Here is a 20,855-nt window from a genome sequence, read left to right on the forward strand (position 1 = left end):
GTAGGATTAATCAGTAATAAATAAGGGTATAGTTGGAAAGAAAAATACGTAACGATCCGACCACACCAAATCGATCGTTACGTAAAATAGCTCTTTTCGTTGTTACGTAACAATGGATTTAACAATACAATACAACAGATTTTAAATAACAATCAAAACAAACATTGTAATTATAATAACGATACGATACGATACAACGGGCAACAACCATCCAAACAAGGGGTTAGGGGTAGGAGGTAACCAAAATTAGATATTTTGCTATAAATATTAAAGAGCATCTATAGAATATAATTTTTTTTAAATAGTATTTATTTAAAATAAATAAGGTGTTAACCTTTGCTATAGGAGGTAAAAATTCCTTTTATTTTTGGCACATCTCTTAAAAGAAACTGCTTACTTATAACTTTTGACACGGGGCAGACCAGGGGCGATGTGCACAAATAGCCACTAACAGCACCTGTCTTTATTTTAAAGCCAGTGTTTTAAATGTTTTTAGTCTTTAGCCACTGGTTTAATAAACTTATACCTTACTGGACGAAAATACCCTTCTGCTATAACTTATACCTACGCGATCAGCAGCAACGCTAAACTATAGAAGATTTCTACGCGATCGTCAAAATTGCAGAAGATTCTCTTCCGATTTCAAACCTTAGAATTCAACATTCTCATTCTAAAATCGACATAGATTTACAATAAGTTATACGTTTATGTGTTTCTATTGATTTTTATTTCGACATAGTTATACTTTTTCCGATTTCTATTGATTTTTATACAGTAAGTAGAAATTTAATTTATTTTTTTTGAATTTCTGGATTGATAAAGTTAAGGACATCGCATCCTGTGATAATTCTATAAAAATTGAGCACATAATATTAAGGACATAGTGTCCTGATTTTGCAAACTGAATTAAAAAAGTTAAGGGCACAATGTCCTTAACTTTGTTATTGTTCTTCTGTATATTAAGGACATACTGTCATAGTTTTGCAAATTGTTTTGAAAAAGTTAAGGACACTAGGTCCCAAAGTTTGAGTTTCAAGTTGAAAAGTTCAGGACACTTGGTCCTGAATTTTCAATATTTAAAGAGAGTTGGTCCTTAACTTACAGTTATAAGTTAAAAAGTTAAGGATCGGTAGTCCTTAACTTTGGGTTTCAAGTTCAAAAGTTAAGGACAGAAGTCCTTAAGTTTGACTTGCAGGTTAAAAAGTTAAGGGCATGCAGTCCTTAAGTTTGAATTACACGTTCAAAAGTTAAGGACAGGCAGTCCTTAACTTTGAATTCCAAGTTCAAATGTTAAGGACACTTGGTCCTTAACTTGGTCTTGAACTTACAATACCTGTTCTTAATTATACAAGGATTGCATTATAAAATATGTCCTGAGTTTCCCATTCTCTTGACTTGCAGGATGGAAATAACATGCATTATAGTTGCTTTTAATGGTAGATGGACTGCAGACTATAAATATCTTGATCATCAAACAAAGCTTGTTCTAGTGCCTGAGGCAATTCGATTTGAAGATTTCATTAAACAGATCTTTGAAGTTATTGAATTAGATAGACACAAGTTTGAAGCAGTGATATGGTTTGATATCAACCTTGGAACAAGCAAGGGAATGCTTGTATCCAAAGATTTAGATCTTCACACATGTATAGATTTACTAAAAACTCATTCACTCTTTAAGGGTTGTCGTTTCATTGTTGATATTTCGGAAAGAGTTTTTGGATCAACAAGCAACGAACGTATCAACACAGAAACTCAACATGACAATCAAAATAAATGCCAACAAATAATGGAAATAGATATGGTTGAAGCTCAAGCAATAACTGAAGAGGTGCTTTAAACACATGTCAACAGAGAAACTCAACATGACAATCAAAACAACTGCCAACAAATAATGAAAATAGATATGGTTGAAGCTCAATCAATAACTGAAGAGGTGCTTCAAACATTTGATTCTATTCAAGTAGAAGGACAAAGCATTATAGAGATTGACAACGAACAAGCTTTGGGATTCAAGTCTTGGAGAGTGCACCGGTAATCAAAGAAGTTGCTGAAAAAACCTCTACTCAACTAACTAGACGAAGATCAAATTTGAAATAAAAAGAATCCCCAACTACGATATTAAGAGAAAATGCTTCGTTGGAAGAAATAAAAGTGGTATCAGTATTTGACAAAAAAGAAGAGTATAATTAACTATTTTTCGAACATAGTAATTAAAGGACATTTTGAATTCAAGGTTGTTAGATCAAGCTCAACAAGGTATTCGTTGAAATGCAATGATGATAAGTGTGGTTGGTGTGTGCATGCTGAATTAAAGATTCAACACTGTTCAAGATAGTAAAGATTGAGAAAAAGCATGACTGCTCAGTTAACACTATGAAAGCTTATCAAAGGCATGCAACTTCAAAGTTGATTAGTGGTTACATTATTGACAATCTTTGAGACCCAAGGTTTGAAGTTACACCAGCTTTTTTCATGGCAGAGATGCAAAAATTGCATGGATTAGACATTGGATATCACAAGGCGTGGCGTGCTATTCAACTTGCTTCCGCTTTAATAAAAGGAACTCCCGAAGAGAATTATGAATTATTGTCTTCATACTTGTATATGATGAGAAGTAAAAACCCGGGAACATATACTAACATAAAGATAGACGACAATAACAGGTAAACAATCAAAAAAAAAGTTTATTAGTCCGTTTTATAAAATTTAGGACATGTTGTCTTTAACCAGTTAACTTTTGAGCTTGTAACCAGAAGTTCAGGACTGGTTGTCCTTAACTTTTGAGCTTGTAAGTCAAAGTTAAGGACTGTCTGTCCTTAAGTTTTGAACTTTGAACTCAAAGTTAAGGACTGCATGTCCTTAACTTTATAACTTGAAACTCTAAGTTAAGGACTGAATGTCCATAACTTTTAACCTTATAATCTGAAGTTCAGGACTACCTGTCCTTAACTTCTGTTAACCTTATTTTATATTGTATTTTCATGTTTCTTTATATATTTTATGCATATGGATAATCAATATCTGGTTGGAATCATTGTAGACCAGTCATTGTTGTTGATGCAACTTTTTTGAAGTCAAAATTTCGTGGTGTTTTAATGATTTCAGATTCAAAGGATGCAAATAACCAAATTTTCCCACTAGCCTTTAGAATAGCAGAATCTGAAAATAATAATTCCTATGAGTGGTACTTTAGTCAGCTTCGCAATGCAATTGGGAGCCGTGAGAATTTAATTTTTTATCAGACAGACATCAAGCTATTGCATATGACATTGCAAAGGTATATCCTGAAAGCCATCATGGGATTTGCATCTATAATTTGGAGCAGAACCTAAAGCTAAAGAAGGTGAAAAGTGAGGTCATAAAACTGTTCCAAAGTGCTGCAAGAGTATACAGCCGCAAAGAATTTGGCCTATAGTTGTTAGATATAGCAAAAGTAGATAAGAAGACTTATGACTACTTGATGGAAGAATCACCGGAAAGGTGGGCACGTTCTTGTAGTCCACGACGAAGATATGACATGCTCACAACAAACATAGTTGAGTCAATGAATTCTGTCTTATTAGAAGCAAGGGAGTTGCCTATATTAATAATGATGGATTTCATTCAAGTGAAGCTACAATATTGGTTTTATGAAAGAAGAAATGAAGCAGAAGGAACTTTTTATGATGTTTCTTGTTGGGTAAAGGAGGAATTGAAGAAAAAAAATAGATTTAGCATTTACTTTGAATGTAAGTATTATGTTCTATGTTTAGCTTATGATTTTAATATAATTTAACATAATGTACTAACTTATAATTTTTTAACATTGAAGGTCTTCCCTATTGATTCATGGCGTTCTAGAGTTGAAGAAGAAGAAATAACTTTCTTGGTGGACTTAAACAAAAGAACATGTGATTGTTTTCAGTTTCAATTTGATGAATTACCATGTATACATGCAATTGCAGCTATCAAGAAGAGAAACATCAAGAAGTCTAACTTTTGTTCGCACTGGTATTTAAAGAAATCTTGGCTGAAAATATATGAAAGACAAATACATCCTGTAGGACATACTGATTCTTGGATTGTACCAGAGAGTGTTAAGTTACAAATTGTTAAACCTCCAGATTTCAAAGTGCCACCAGGTAGAAGGCAGAAGAAAAGGCATATTCCAACTACCGAGCCATCAAAAATAATATTCAAATGTGGTCGTTGCAAAAGAATTGGTCATAATAGAATATCTTGTATATATTCTCCTGCAGCCCATCCATTTTCAAGAAAGCATAGAGAATAGTAGATATATCCACTTTTGTTTATCTACTCTTTTAAGTTTTTGCTATAAATTGGATTCATTTAGATTATTCTTATTTGAGCAGATGTCTGAATTTTCAAAATTTCTTTCTGCTTACCTTCTTTTTATTTCTTTTGAGTTCAAAGATTAAAAGTTAAGGACAGAAGTCCTTAAGTTTGACTTACAGGTTCAAAAGTCAAGGACATGCAGTCCTTAACTTTGAGTTACAGGTTCAAAAGTTAAGGACAGATAGTCCTTAACTTATAGTTCAAAGTTCAAAACTTAAGGACTGTCCGTCCTTAACTTTGCATTTCAAGTTCAAAAGTTAAGGACATGCAGTCCTTAACTTTGAGTTTCAAGTTCAAAAGTTAAGGATAGTAGTCCTTAGTTTGACTTGCAGGTTAAAAAGTTATGGACAGACAGTCCTTAAGTTTGAACTACGCGTTCAAAAGTTAAGGACATGCGGTCCTTAACTTTGAGTTCAAAGTTCAAAGGTTAAGGACACTCCTTAACTTTTGTAAAGTTAAGGACATGCAGTCTTAAGTTTGAATTACACGTTCAAAAGTTCAGGACAGGCAGTCCTTAACTTTGTGTTGAAAGTTCAAAAGTTAAGGACAGGTAGTCCCTGTCTTATAGTTCAAAGTTCAAAACTTAAGGACTGTCTGTCCTTAACTTTAAGTTTCAAGTTCAAAAGTTAAGGACATGCAGTCCTTAACTTATAGTTCAAAGTTCAAAACTTAAGGACTGTCTGTCCATAACTTTGAGTTTCAAGTTCAAAAGTTAAGGACCTGAGTCCTTAAGTTTAACTTGCAGGTTAAAAAGTTATGGACAGACAATCCTTAAGTTTTAACTACACGTTCAAAAGTTAAGGACAAGAGTCCTTAAGTTTGACATGCAGGTTCAAAAGTTAAGGACAAACAGTCCTTAAGTTTTAACTACACGTTCAAAAGTTAAGGACAGGAGTCCTTAAGTTTGACATGCAGGTTCAAAAGTTAAGGACAGACAGTCCTTAAGTTTGAATTACATGTTCAGAAGTTTAGGACAACCAGTCCTTAACTTTGTGTTCAAAGTTCAAAAGTTAAGGACATTTGGTCCTTAACTTTGAATTTGAACTTCAATTACACTTAGTCATGAACTAATACTAACAAACTCAATGGACAAATCAACACTTGAGAGAAACAAAGAAATTAATAACATGATGCCTTGATATTACTTCTGAAATTGTAATTTTGCATAGCTGTGACAAAAAATTATGCTACGCAAACAAAATATAAGTGCCTTTTGAGGAATTTACACAATATTTCAGAAGTTTTCTAAACTTGCAGAATTCATATGGATTCTTTACAAAAATTTTATACAAAAGATCAACCACAACTAACTTTCTTTACAACTAAACTACAACTCCTTTGGACAGCAAGTTTTATTTTCACTCTCATAATCATCGCCAATATTTTCTGGTGGTGTATCATAACCAGAATTTCTTTTCCACTCACCATGTGCCCAAAGATTTGTGCCAAGTTCTTTTCTAAAGTCTTTAATGTCTTCAGGTTGGAATTTCTCCACATCCTTTCCAATCATCAACAGCTCCACATATTTGATCAGGAATGTACCACAACCAGTCCTAAGAAAAATGTAAGATATGCAGTGAATTAAACAATAAATCTAAAGTACATATAAATAATATAACAAGTAACAACACGTACGATCCAGTCTGGTGTGGTGATCTTTGCCACTGAATATCAAATTTGTTGAAGGCATTTCCAAAAGACTTGTGATGTTTGTCAAACTGTGAGAACTTTAGCAAGTGAGGGATCATGCATGCATACATTTCCATGTGATTCATTCTTTCCTCATAAACTTGGTCATGAACTTCAACTTTCAAGTTCCAAAGTAATGGACACTTGGTCCTTAACTTCAAGTTTCAAGTTCAAAAGTTAAGGACACTCAGTCCTTAACTTTGAGTTCCAAGTTCAAAAGTTAATGTCATTTGGTCCTTATCTTTTATGAACACAGTTAACTAAAATTCATAAACACAGTTAGCTTATGAATTCCTACGACTATTTTTATGAAATGTCCTTACATAATCATATATATTGATTCAACCACAAACACATTTCACATTTCAATACCAAAAAGTTCTGAATAACAGCATCACAAAAATATGCTACTTCTCCAACACTGAATCAACTTATAATGATCATTTTTGAAATTTCACACATACTTGCCACAGCATTGACCGTGATTACACATATACAAAAATAAAAATGCATAAAAGAAAAAAAAATTACCAGTTCATGCGAAGATGACAGAGAAGATGAAGAAGGAGAAAGATTAACTGCAACTCGTTTGCATGCGAGGATGATACAGATGCTGAGAACACACGAAAACCCTGAAATATTCGCTCTCAAATTTTTCTTCTTCTGAATGAATAAAACAAGGGTTTGGGAATATAAGAATTGAAGAAAGGGTAAAACTGTCTTTTTCCTATTAGTAGTGACTATTTTTGCTGAGCATTATAATTAGTGGATAAAAATTAAAGACTCCCACAGTTAGTGGCTACTACACGCCATTTTTACGCAAACCAGTCGCTCTCCAAGGCATTGATAGCTATATATCGTTTAGAGATGTCAAATGAACAGATTTAATAAGGTATTAAAAGGGTAAAATGTAGTAAGTACGAAATATGAATGATAATCATATAGCTCACCCAATCTGTTAAACTTGAGTGACATGAATGTAAACTAATTTCAATTCCTGTAGTATTTTTTCTACTTGTTACACAGATTGGAAATTTGGAATGCGATGGATACAATGGGCAACTTTATGATCACATGAATCTTATAGAACAAAGGTCACATGAGCATAAAAGCACTGCTAAAGAAGAATAAATTCCTATGCTTCAAGCAGACGCAGATGCCCTTCACACGCAACACCCGTTTTTCTTTTTTCTTTTTTTTTTCTTTTCTTTTTAAGTTTTCTTTGGTTTAGCGATGCAAAAATAAGACCACCAATCAAACGCGAAAACAAGATTCACTATACTAGATTTATAGCCAATTCGGGTGTAGGTCTATAATAGATTCTATAAATTCTGATTTGAATGTTCCTAAAATATTAATAGATTCACGAATAAATATATACATAAAAATATTAATTCTAATACAGTTTGAACAACTCGTTTGATTGGTTCATAAATCCTCATCGAAGTAACAAATACGAGTTTCATCTTATTTCGAGAAAGATAAAATAACAAAAATGTTATAAAACAATAAAAGAAGAAAAGAGTATTGCAGAGAAAAGTAGACAAAGAGAATTCTCATTGATTTGGAATGAATTATAATGGAATAAATCCCCTCTATTTATAGGGAAAAAGTGACTTAGTCACCAAGTAACAAACCCTAAAATCTCTCTAAATATAGACATTCACCTTAAATACAATTCTATTTATAACACTCCCCTTGAATATCTATTTAATAGATAATGTGCCTCGTTAAAACCTTAACTAAAATAAAATCCAGTGGGAAAAAATTCTAGAGAAGGAAAAAGAGTACACATGTTTAGAAATACGCCTTTTGGTTGTCTCGTTAAAAACATTGCAAGGAAAACTCAATGGGACAAAACCTTGTAAGGGTAAAAGAGTACAACGCGTATTAGCTCCCCCTGATGAGAACATCAATTCAGATATTTGAGTCTTTGCATCCCAATCTTATGCACCATCATCAAAAGATCATTGGTGGAGATTTAATAAACAAATCAGTCATATTAACTTGAATGAATAAGTTGCACCTTGAAATCATCATTCTTGATAGAGATGTAATGTCTTCATAAACTGTCGTGGAATAGCTTTTTCAATATCTCCATAGAGGTAAAAAATTCTCGCTATCACATTGTAGACAATAAATTACGTCGAGAAAATAAATCAAGATCGAAAAATATTGCAACAATCGTAGTATTTTATTTCGAATATTTGAGTGTTACAATCTCTATGAATCCTCTAATTCTACTTTTCTAGTATAAATTCAAGGGCCTTTGAGTTTGATCTTGAATTTGACTTTGATTTAACTGTCACGAACACTTTGATTGTTGCCACGAATTGTATCACGAACAAGTAGCCTTGATCTTGAGCGCCTTGTATTTGATTTGACTTCATTCTTGATCTTGAATACTTGAATTGTTCTTCTTTCTTGAGCTTGAACTTGATTTCTTGAACTTGAACTTGGTTGCTTGAAGTCTGAAACTTGTAGAGAAATTTGCGGCGTTTGATCCACGAGCTCTCTCTTGCTTCTTGTTATAACTTCTGGTGTCTTTTCTGGATTATGAAGACCTCTATTAATAGTTGTAGAAGGGAGGAGTTGTGATAAGAACAAACTCTTTCCGACCAATCAAATTGAAGAATGACAATGCCGCATTTGATTGGCCGGAACATGTCACTTGCACACGTGGCACAGTTTCATTGGCCCTGTAATTTAACTTGGCATGTCTTGTCATTTTGACATGTGGCACAATCGTATTGGCTCTTCCGTTTGACTTGGCGCGCCACGTCATTTGACACGTGGCACCAAACTGGGCCTCTAGGAAGATGACATCTTGGGCTAAATGAAGTGGGCTCATCACTTTAGCCCAATTAAATGGGCTAACCCAATGGATTAAGACTTATTTATTTAGTCCATATATGTTGGACTTATATAACTAATCCAATTATATTTGCCCAATAAATTTATTTGAACTAATATATTTTGAATTTAAAATATAGTCCAAATTATTTTACGGATTTAATTCCAATAAAATTTAAATACCTACAAATACCCCCTACTTTAAAACTTGTCGAAGTATGAGGTCATCAAATATTCGAGACTAGGCTTGAAGTATCTCGGGACAATAGCATACACATAGAACACTTATAAATCCTTTATATGGATTTAAAATGTGCTGGGAATGATTTAAAGAAAGTCTGCAAATGCAATTATTTTGCTTTTAACTTTGTTATGGTCACATATTCACTTTTACTACATTTAATTGACGAAGAGGCATCTATATAGCTGCCACGTAGGATTTGTCCTTTCTTTATACTTGATATATTTACCTTTAACTTAGGCAAAATCTTTGCCTTTGGACAGAAGCTCCACGCGCAACTAAACCAAATCCCACCAGAAAACCAATTGTGCCATCCAAAAGGCGGCAGAAGTCTTCCCACATCGAAATCGATCTTCGTCCAGCTGCTTTGAGAAATCTACATAAGGAGGCGTACTCTCCAACTTGGGAGCATCAGTTCGTAGTATTTGCGAGCCACTTAAAGTTTATTTTTTGCGGACTCGAAAGCAATAACTCAAAGGTAATTTCATCTTCTTTTCTTGTGCCTTTTTTTTACATTACCCCGTTGTCTCTTTTCTTTCCTTTTTAGAAGTAACTTCATCAAACTACACAATACTTTAAAAGTTCGAGACGAAGACCTTTAAAAGTTCGCGACGAATACATTTAAAATTTGTGGGGAAGACCCATAAAAGTTCGCGCGAAGATCCTTAAAAGCTCGTGTTCAAGATCTTTAAAAGTTTACAGTGAAGGCTTTAAAAGTTCGCAGTGAAGACCTTTAAAAGTTCGCGCGAAGATCCTTAAAAGCTCGTGGTCAAGATCTTTAAAAGTTCACAGTAAAGACCTTTAAAAGTTCGCGATGAATACCTTTAAAAGCACACGATGAGGACCTTTCAAAATTCGTGGCGACGACCTATATACCTTTAAAAGCACGCGATGAGGATCTTTAAAAATTTGTGGCGACGACCTATAAAATTTGCGCAAAGATTCTTAAAAAAACTCGTGATGAAGACCTTTAAAATTTGCAGCGAAGCCCATAAAAGTCTGCGATGAAGACCTTTAAAATTTATGGCGAAGACCAATAAAAGTTCTTGCAAAGACCTTTAAAAGCTCGTGGTAGAAATCCTTAAAAGTCGTCAGTGAGGACCCTTTAAAGTTTGCCATGAGCACATTTAAAAGTTCAAGCCGAGCACCTTTAAAAGTTCGAAATATACGCCTTTTAAAAGTTCGGAACGAAAACCTTAAAAATCTGAATGCCTTTAAAAGTTCGAGACGAACACCTTTAAAAGTTCGAGACGAACACCTTTAAAAGTTCGCAACGAAATCCTAATTCGAATGCCTTTAAAAGTTCGAGACGAACACCTTTAAAAGTTCGCTACGAAAACCTTTAGAAAAAGTCCGACACAGACATCCCTTTTTTTTACGCCTGAGGCAAAAATTTTACTTATCCATGCTCTCTTTCATGATCACAATTGTCACTCTTCCCCCTTTTTAGGCTAGTGAGAGGATATGAAGGCCAATAAACTTGAAAGTTATGAGAACATAAAGATATAACGAATCTCCAGAATTCAATGCAAATACTTTGTAGCCTTTTAAAAGACTGTCATCGTTTCATTGAAGACATCAATGTACCATAGCGGCTTGCACCCTTTAAATCAAATGAGATCCAAAGTTTAACAAAAGAATGGTATCAATTTCCATTTTTCAAGTGCTGATTGAATGAATTACATTCCATCGTATTTCATTCGAACAACGATTGGGGAATTATATATCTTTTGAAATCATGCGACTAAACTCAGAATGAAACTCTAAGCTGCTTACGTACCTCGGTGAAGAGGATCAAGTAATACCGTATTCAGAATGGGTGACTTTTTTTCCTTTTTAATTTTTTTATTTTTTATGTCCTAACTTTTGTCTAGGCCGCCTCTTTCGAGGTTTTCAACCTAGCGGACTCTTTTTTTTATGGGTCGTACACAGTTTAGACTCATGCGGACCAGGAGTGTAAGAACATGCAATTTAGGCTCATGCGTCAAGGAGTGTTGCAACTTGAAGATTTTGCTCAAATTTGAAGAGCTTCATGACATGCAGTTTAGGCTCGTGCGCCAAGGAGCGTAGTAATTTGAAGATTTAGCTTAAAGATCGAAATGCTTCGCAACTTGAAGACTTGCTCAATTTTGACGAGCTTTGCAACTTGAAGTTCAACTCGAATTTTAAGAGCTTCGCGACGTGAAGATTTAGCTCAAAGTTGAAGAGCTTTGCAACTTGAACATTTTGCTTGAATTTGAAGAGCTTTACAACTTGAAAATTTTGCCGAATTTGAAGAGCTTTATGTCTTGAAGTTTGGCTCGAATTTGAAAAACTTTGCGATTTGAAGTCCTTGCTCGACTTTGAAGAGCTTTCGACTTGAGTCTTTACTCGTATTTGAAAAGCTTTGCGACTTGAAAACTTTGCCCAATTTGAAAAGCTTTACAACTTGAAGACTTTGCTCGAATTCGAAGAGCTTTACGCTTTAAAGATTTAGTTCAAAATTGGTGAGCATCGTGATATACAATATATACTCGTGTACCAAGAAGCATTGCAACATGCAGTTTAGGCTCGTGCATCGAGGAGCATTATAACTTGCAGTTTATTCTCGTTCGTTAAGGAGCGTTATGACTTGTAGTTTAGGTTCATGCATCAAGGAGCATTGCAACATACATGGACTCTTCAACTTCATCTTCGGATGAATACTTGCCACATCCTCGTCTTCTCGTTTTTCTTCTTCTTCTTCGTAAGGCTCAAAGATAGGTAGCCCTTGGTCTCCACTTGTATCCATACTTAGTTCCATATCATGAGCACGAGTTGCTAGTTCTTCAAATGTTTTAGTTTTTATACCTTGTAAGATATAGCGAAGACCCCAACGTATGCCTTGAATGCACATTTCGATGCTAGAAGTTTCACTAAGGCAATCTTTGCAGTTGAGGCTTAAGCTCTTCCAGCGATTGATGAAGTCAATAACTGGCTCATCATTTCGTTGATGAGAGTTTGTAAGTTCGGTCATGCTTACGATATGTCTTGTGCTATAGAAACGATTGAGAAACTCTTGCTTCAATTGCTCCCAACTATCGATAGAACCAGGTTCAAGATATGTGTACCAATTGAATGCATTACCTTTGAGAGAACTGTCATATCCCAAACTATCCCCTAGACGTGGCTGACACCCAGCTAACACTACCTGCCATGCGAACCCTTTTCTCTAACGTTTAACCATTTACACAAACACTGAGAGAAAAGTGCAGGCCTAAAGTATTATTAATAATTAAATAGGTAATGATTATCGCCCAATACCTTAGTCAATTGATAAAAAAACCAGCAATCACTCAAATAATAAAACTCTAACCCAAATCTCACACTAAAGCCATGGAGCATCTAATAGTGCAATACGAGTTTTATTGATGGGTATGCAAACCCCAAAGAAAAAGGAAATAACTAACACGAACTAAGCAAGTCTGAAACGAAAGCCTCCACGAACAATGCGGTGGCTTACCTCAACAATAGAATCCACTCGAACAAACTCGTCAGCCACTAGCTCTATCTCCCGCAACGGTATCTGCATAGAGGTGCAGGTAAGGAGTGAGTTATACGTAAATATAACCCAGTAAGATCCTCGACCCGCCACTTTAAATACCTCTGGAACAAGTGTTGGAAAATACATACACACTACAACACGAATGATATAGTAAATATGATAATTATACAATAACTCAATATATGTGTATCAATAGAGTTATTAAGAATTAACCAACAAGAATATCCACTAAGGACTTATCATAATTGCAGTGAAAGAAATTTACCAACACACCAGGAGTCCACAACGGCACCATAGTGCCTCAAATATGTAACAGAGCATACACAATGCTCGGGTGATGTACAAAGGCATACACAATGCCCCAACATCATGGCGCACAACCGTATCAAACTCAACATCATGGCGCACAACCGTATCAAACTCAACATCATGGCGCACAGTCGTATCAAACTCAATATCATGGCACACAGCCGTATTAGACTTAACATCATGGCGCCCAGCCGTATCAAACTTAATATCATGGCGCACAACCATATAAAACTCAGTATCATGGCGCACAGTCGTATCACACTATCAAACAACTTATAAAATAATATTTTTTTTGTAAAATAATATAATTGCGGCTAGTCTAAGACCACCAACTCTGCCAAGCGCACGCTTGTCCCAACACATGGACCAGGCAGAGAAAACACACTTTGAAAATGGGTTTTAGAAAAGCAAGTATTCCAAGCTTAAAGTCTCACTTACCTCGTTAACAGGAAGTTCCCCAACTTTGCAACGTCTAGAACACCAACCAAACGGCCTCCAATGACCTCAGTCTGATTATATAGCCTTTTTCTCCACAAAATTTCAGTGAGAAGTTATCCAAGATAAAGAGCAGTCAATCCCTACTACTCGTCCCTTCTGTTTTGTCGTCACAGTGCCCTATGATACTCTCACTGTAATTTGTTATCTCCTAATGAATAAAGGAATCAAAGTTTACCCCACTTTAAACTTTTATGTCCTAAACGTGTGGTTCATCAGATGTGGGGTTTGAGCCCACTACTTTACATATATTATTATTAGTATTATTATATTTCTTACTAGTACGCCTAATTATAATATTCTATCTTATTTATTATCATAAATTTCTTTCCACTGACTTAGTATTTGACCCAATGGCTATAAAAATAAATTTGTTCTCCAATCTCCTAATTAATAGGTGTATAAAATATTTCGGATTATTACATTCTCCCCCACTTAAGCAAGCGTTCGTCCTCAAACGAGTTTGAAAGTGTACCTGATATCTCAAACAACTGGGGGTACTTGCTTCGCATGTCTGCTTCAGACTCCCACGTTGCTTCCTCTGTGGGATGGTTACACCATAATACTTTCATTGAAGCAATCTTTTTCGACCTCAATTGCCGCATTTGCCTATCAAGAATAGATATCGGACCTTCTTCATAAGTTTTGTTCTCCTCAAGCTCCACGTCCTCTAGCTGAATCTTATGACTATCATTACAAACATATCGTTTAAGCATAGACACATGAAATACGGGATGAACCGCAGACAACCTCGGAGGCAGGGCAAGTTTATACGCCACCGACCTGATTCGATCTAAAATCTCATACGGACCAATACACCTCGAACTTAGCTTACCTTTGCGCCCAAATCTCATGACTCCTTTCATAGGGGACGCCTTCGAAAAGACTTTTTCTCCTTTCATGAACTCCAAATCACGAACTCTCTTATCTGCGTAGGATTTTTGTCTACTTTGAGTTGTCCGAAGTCGTTCACGTATCAATGCAACTTTCTCCAAAGCTTGCTAAACCTAATCCGGACCCAATAGCTGTGTTTTACCAGGTTCAAACCATCCAACTGGTGAACGACATTTACGACCATATAGAGCTTCAAATGGCGCCATTTGTATACTCAACTGATAGCTGTTATTATAAGCAAACTCTGCCAATGGCAGCTGATAGTCCCAATGACCACCAAAGTCAATTACACAAGCTCTAAGCATGTCCTCCAAGATCTGAATAACCCGCTCGGACTGTCCGTCCGTCTGTGGACGGAAAGATGTGCTCAATTCAACCTGAGAACCCAATGACTTCTGAAAAGACTTCCAAAACTCAGCAGTAAACTGTGCACCCCAATCCGATATTATAGAAATAGGCACACCATGAAGTCAAACAATTTCACGGAGGTAAATATCTGCTAACTGTTCTGCAGTGTGAGTAACTCGAACTGGTATAAAATGCGCGGACTTTGTGAGTCTGTCCACGATCACCCATACTGAATCATGTTTTCTAAAAGTACATGGCAACTCAACTACAAAATCCATAATAATCATTTCCCACTTCCACTCCGGGATAGTTAAATTCTGCATCACGCAGCCTGGTTTTTGTTGTTCATATTTCACCTGTTGACAATTTAAGCAACTAGTCACATGTTTCAAAATATCATACTTCATACCTTTCCACCAGTACAATTCACGCAAGTCTTGATACATTTTAGTAGCACCGGGATGAATAGAGTAGCTGGAGTTATGAGCTTCTTCGAGAATCAACTGTTTTACATCACCTACCATGGGGATACACAATCTACCATGTCGACGTAACACACCTTCACTGTCAATAGCAAATGACTTAACATCCCCATTCTGCACTCGATCTCGGAGTTTAGCAAGATGGGAATCTTCAAATTGACGAGCCTTGACCTGTCCAACCAAGGATGATTGTACTACCAAACTCGCAAGTAATCTGCCCGGCAATGTATGATCAATACGCACTCCCCGATTGGCCAATGCCTGAATATCCATAACCATAGGTCGTTCTTCAGCAATAAATCGGGTCAAGCTACCCATAGACTTTCTACTCAAGGTGCCTGCCACCACATTTGCCTTTCTGGGATGATATAAAATAGTAAGATCATAATCTTTAAGTAACTCTAACCACCGTCTTTGCCTCAAATTCAGATCTCTTTGCTTGAATATATATTGTAGACTCTTGTGATCAGTATAGATTTCACATGGCTCACCATAAAGATTGTGACGCCAAATTTTAAGTGCAAATACGATCGCAGCCAATTCCAAGTCATGAGTTGGATAATTCTTTTCATGGTTCTTTAGCTGTCGAGAAGAATAAGCTACTACTTTTCCATTCTGCATCAGCACACAACCCAAACCGACTCGAGACGCATCACAATAAATAGTAAAAAACCCTGCACCTGTAGGGAGTGTCAAAATCGGAGTCGTAGTCAACGCGATCTTCAATTTCTGAAAACTTTCTTCACACTCATTTGACCACTGAAATGCAACACCTTTCTGAGTTAATTGAGTCAATGGAGTGGCTATCTTTGAGAAACCCTCAACAAACCTTCTATAATATCCGGCTAGGCCTAAGAAACTACGTATCTCTGTAGGAGTAGTGGGTCGAGGCCAATCTCGAACTGCCTCTATCTTCTTTGGATCAACTTGAATCCCATCTCATGACACCACATGTCCCAAAAAGGAAACTGTATCCAACCAAAATTCACACTTTGAGAACTTGGCATAAAGCTTTCACTCCCTAAGTGTTTGTAGCACAACTCTCAAGTGTTGTTCATGTTCTGCCTCACTTCGAGAGTAGACCAAAATGTCATCAATAAATACAATCACAAAATGATCTAGGAATGGCTTGAACACCCGATTCATGAGATCCATAAATGTTGCGGGGGCATTAGTAAGCCCGAAGGACATCACCAAAAATTCAAAATGCCCGTACCTAGTCCAAAACGCTATCTTGGATATATCCTCGGTCTTAATTCTCAGCTGATGGTAACCCGATCTCAGGTCAATCTTTGAAAAGTGAGTTGCACCCTATAGCTGGTCGAATAAATCATCAATACGTGGTAATGGATATTTATTCTTGATCGTCACCTTATTCATCTACCTGTAATCAATACATACATTCTCATCGTGCCATCTTTCTTTTTAACAAATAACACAGGTGCACCCCAAGGCGACACACTAGGCCTGATCAATCCCTTATCAAGTAGCTCTTGAAGTTGAACCTTTAATTCTCTCAACTCCGCTGGAGCCATACGGTATGGAGGAATAGAGATAGGTTGAGTTCCTAGCACCAAATCAATACTGAATTCAATTTCTCTTGTCGGAGGCAGCCCGGGTAAATCTTCTGGAAACACATCAGCAAATTCTCGAACCACTGGAACACTATCAATAGTAATATCCTCCAAGCGCGTATCATGAATGGTAGCAATAAAACCCAAACACCCATTATTAATCATTCGACGTGCTTTTACATATGATATTATCTTTCCCTGAGTCAGAGGAGTTATGCTTTTCCACACTAAACATGGTTATCCAGGAAAGTCAAAACGTATAAGCTTGGAATGACAATCAACTGAAGCATAACATGAAGCTAACCAATCCATACCCATAATTACATCAAGGTCAGACATAGACAATACTAGTAGATCGACTACGGTGTCCCTGCCCTAAATAAATATCACACAGTCTCTATAGACTCTATCCACAGATATAGTCTCCCCACTGGTGTCACCACAATATAAGGCACATTAAGAGACTCAACTCCTCGCTCTAAGTATATGGAAAAAGATGGAGATACATATGAATACGTAGAACCAGGATCAATAAGAGCGTAAGCTCCATAAGAACCAATAGTGATAATACCTGTGATGACTGCATTAGATGCCTCGACATCCTGTCTGGCCATAGCAAAGAATCTCGGTGGACCACCCGCTTCCTGAGCAGTCTGTGTACCCTGTCGACCCTGTCTACGAGCAACCTACGAAGCGACTCTAGCTGGCTAAGTCTGAATATGTGTACCCATAAATGTTCTCTGCAGCTGTGGAGTAGCATGGCTAGTAGCAGAATATCCTCTAGGACAATACTTAGCAATATGTCCCTTTTGACCACAAGTAAAACAAGCACCATCTGTTCCAAAACAACGACCTGTGATTTCTACCACAATTGGAACACCTCGGATGTTGACCTGACTGATATGAGTTATTATCCTTCCTTTGTGTCTGCTGCTGCCCCTGTCTAGCTGGATAAGTACTCCTAAAAGACTGAACCACTGACTCTGACTGAGTAGGTCTGGACTGCCTACGATTAAAACCACTCTTGCCCCCAGATGGAGCTCCACTAAACCCGTCGGCGCAACGAGCCCTTTTGCTTTCTCGCTCGATCCTGTCCCTCTCTTAATAAGACTCATAACGGAGAGCAGTATCCACTACCTCTTCGTACGAACCACCTCGAACATCCCTAACCACAAGGCCCCGATAACGATGCTCAAGCCCATCCACGAACCTTCTCACCTTCTCATGCTCATCTGCAACTAGAAAAGGTGCATAACTGGCTAAGTCAGTGAATTTAGCCTCATACTCTGTAACTGTCATACTGCCCTGGTGCAGTTGCTCGAACTGACGTCTCATGTCGTCTCGCTTGCTCAGTGGAACGAACCTATCCATAAACATAGCTGAAAACTCTGACCAAGTAATAGGTGGCAAACCTGCTCGTCTACCTCTCTGAACTGAATTCCACCATGACTCTGCAGATCCTAAAAATACAAAAGTGGTAAACTCCACCCCTCAAGTCTCCTTCAGCCCCAAAGTAGATAGTATATTCTTACAACGCTGAATGAACTTCTAGGTCTCAATAGAAGCCTGTGTAGCATCGAACTCTGGTGGCTTAAGATCTATGAAATTCTTAAGATACTTAGACTGCCCTATATTTGCAAGTGGCTGAACGACCTACTAAGGGGCCATCTGAGGAGCTGTAACATTCAACTGAACCTGTGCTTGCGCCTGCAAAGTAGTCTGGGGAGCTGGAAGTCCAACCTGAGTAGGCACTAATGCCTTCAACACATTCAACAACCTCACCACTGCATCTGCAGGTAAGGTAACCGTAGGAACATCAACTGGGACTAATGGTGGAACATCCTGATAAGTTAGGATTTTAACGTGTTTATGCCTCTACTTGCCTATGCTTTGAATATAAATTGCTACAAAATAGTCCCAAAATGCTCACAAGTTGTGCTTGATTGCAGGTTTGATCGACAAAGTGACGAAATGTCAAAGATCGGCTCAAAAAGAAGTGAAACCTGCTCAAGTATCAAAGACCAAGAGAATTGAAGAAGAAAGGTCCTAGTGCGGACCGCACAACAGTGACCGCGGCCGCACTAGGAGGTTCAGAGACATGACATATTCAGGCTTAAAGTCACGCGGCCGCGGTAGGATTTTTGCGGTCCGCGGTGAAGCTTCGCGGCTGCACTCCTGCTTTGTGCGGTCCGCGTTCATAAGGTTCAGAGAGTTGGGCAAGGGACCAAAACCATGCCACGCGGTCCGCGTCCTATTTGTGCAGACCGCGCCAGACCCTCTACACGGCCGCGCTGCACTTTCATGCGGTCCGCGTCTTCCAGTTCAGAGAACTTAAAGTTGAAGTCAAAAGAGCCAGTGCGGCCGCGGTTGCTTTTGTGTGGCCCGCACTGACCCCGCAGGGGTATTCTTATCCAGTTTTTCCAGCCCACTATAAATAGGACATTTTACCATTTTTAGGTTAAGTTTTGTATTCAGAAACGCAGCTGAGCTCGTGAGACCGATATTGTAGCCATTTTTTGGCATTTTTGCTTCCCATTAACAATAGATTATTATAATTTCTTCTTAGTAATTAATTAATATGTTTAGTTCTTCATCTATTTCTTCAGTGTCTTCTTTAATTATGTGTAGCTAAACCCATTAGCTAGGGTTGTGGCTCAACCCTAGTGTGGGTAATTGATGGGTGTTGCCATATAGGGTTGGATTGATATTGGGTTTTGCTAGTTGGGTTGATTTTATGTTGTAATGGTTGCAAACACTGATTCAAGCTTAGTAGGTTTAACTCTTCTCGAAAGAGAGAGTTTATGACCCCCTAAAATTGATCCAACAAGGAATTGGGATGGACCCATGAGAAATGGTAGTCCCAATTAACGGGTTAAATCTCGAGAGAGTAATCACCATAATTGAACCCTAGTTGCTTGGTCTCAATGGCCTACCCAATTGATCTCGAGAGAGTCAATTGGGCAAAATCACTCTCTCTACCGAGAGGTGTGAGAGTGGGTGCAATTGTGCAACCGTTACAGCATGATCCCCAAATATGTCAATCTATCCTTAGTAACATCTACCCGTCAATTAGCCACCTAGGTGATGCTACGACCCTAGTGCTCTTCTACCCATTAATTACAACTTAGCAATATTCTCTTAGCATAATTTAGCTTTAATCCTTAGTTTTATAATAGTAGTTATAAATACAAAAACTCAAAATTGTTTGAAGTGACATTAAAAGCACAACCGCAACTGTAGGCTAGCCAGAAAATACAACTCCACTTCTAGCTCCCTGTGGAAATTCGATCCTGGACCTCTGTTCGGGTAAAAGCTATTGCGACCCGCTCTTCCTACCATAGCGTAGTGTCGAGTCGGAAGCGATCACATCCTGAACCATTTGTTCTTGCACTCGATTTGGCATAGTAGCTTGGGATTGACCCGTGTTTACAACTTCTAGCTGAGGAACGGCCTGTCTACTAGTCTGAGCTCTAGTTTGATGAGCCCCAACTTGACCACCACCTCGAGTAGTACCCCGTCCAGCACCACGTCTAGCAGATGAAGGTGTGCGTGTCCTAGCCATCTGCGAAATAAACAATCCAAAGTCAAACTCATGTTATCTCAATGCACGATCAAGGAATGAAAGAAGGGAAAACATCCTAAATGCTTAGCAGCCTCAAGATCATAAGTATGTGCGCCTACATACCCATGAACAAGACTCTACTAAACACTGCTCCATGACCCGGGACTTAAAGCCTAGGCTTTGATACCAACTTTGTCACATCCCAAACTATCCCCTAGACGTGACTGGCACCCAGCTAACACCACCTGCCAGGCGAACCCCTTTCTCTAACGTTTAACTATTTACACAAACACTGAGAGAAAAGTGCAGGCCTAAAGTATTATTAATAATTAAAGAGGTAATGATTATCGCCCAATACCTTAGTCAATTGATATAGAAAACCAACAATCACTCAAATAATAAAACTCTAGCCCAAATCTCACACTAAGACCATGGAGCATCTAACAGAGCAATACGAGTTTTATTGATGGGTATGCAAACCCCAAAGAAAAAGGAAATAACTAACACGAACTAAGCAAGTCTGAAATGAAAGCCTCCACGAACAATGTGG

At 37.5% G+C, this 20,855-nt stretch overlaps 1 protein-coding gene across 1 annotated transcript; it reads left to right on the top strand.

Moving 5' to 3' along the window:
* Positions 1 to 1,903: 1,903 nt before the first annotated feature.
* Positions 1,904 to 4,270, top strand: LOC138890148 (uncharacterized). Its single transcript, XM_070173511.1, has 4 exons — positions 1,904 to 2,031; positions 3,041 to 3,277; positions 3,481 to 3,679; positions 3,812 to 4,270. Exons 1-4 carry the CDS (start codon positions 1,904 to 1,906, stop codon positions 4,268 to 4,270), a joined length of 1,023 nt encoding a protein of 340 aa, XP_070029612.1.
* The last annotated feature ends 16,585 nt before the right edge of the window (positions 4,271 to 20,855 follow it).

This window comes from Nicotiana sylvestris, chromosome 4 (genome assembly GCF_000393655.2).
Source record: "Nicotiana sylvestris chromosome 4, ASM39365v2, whole genome shotgun sequence".
Taxonomy (NCBI): domain Eukaryota; kingdom Viridiplantae; phylum Streptophyta; class Magnoliopsida; order Solanales; family Solanaceae; genus Nicotiana; species Nicotiana sylvestris.

What these genes read in the sequence shown, in the direction of transcription:
- LOC138890148 (XM_070173511.1), top strand. Translation starts at nt 1,904, where the DNA reads ATGGTTGAAGCTCAATCAATAACTGAAGAGGTGCTTCAAACATTTGAT. An exon ending in TTGCATATGACATTGCAAAG is followed by an intron (nt 3,278 to 3,480) that starts GTATATCCTGAA and finishes ATCACCGGAAAG; the next exon opens with GTGGGCACGTTCTTGTAGTC. An exon ending in TTTATGATGTTTCTTGTTGG is followed by an intron (nt 3,680 to 3,811) that starts GTAAAGGAGGAA and finishes TTAACATTGAAG; the next exon opens with GTCTTCCCTATTGATTCATG.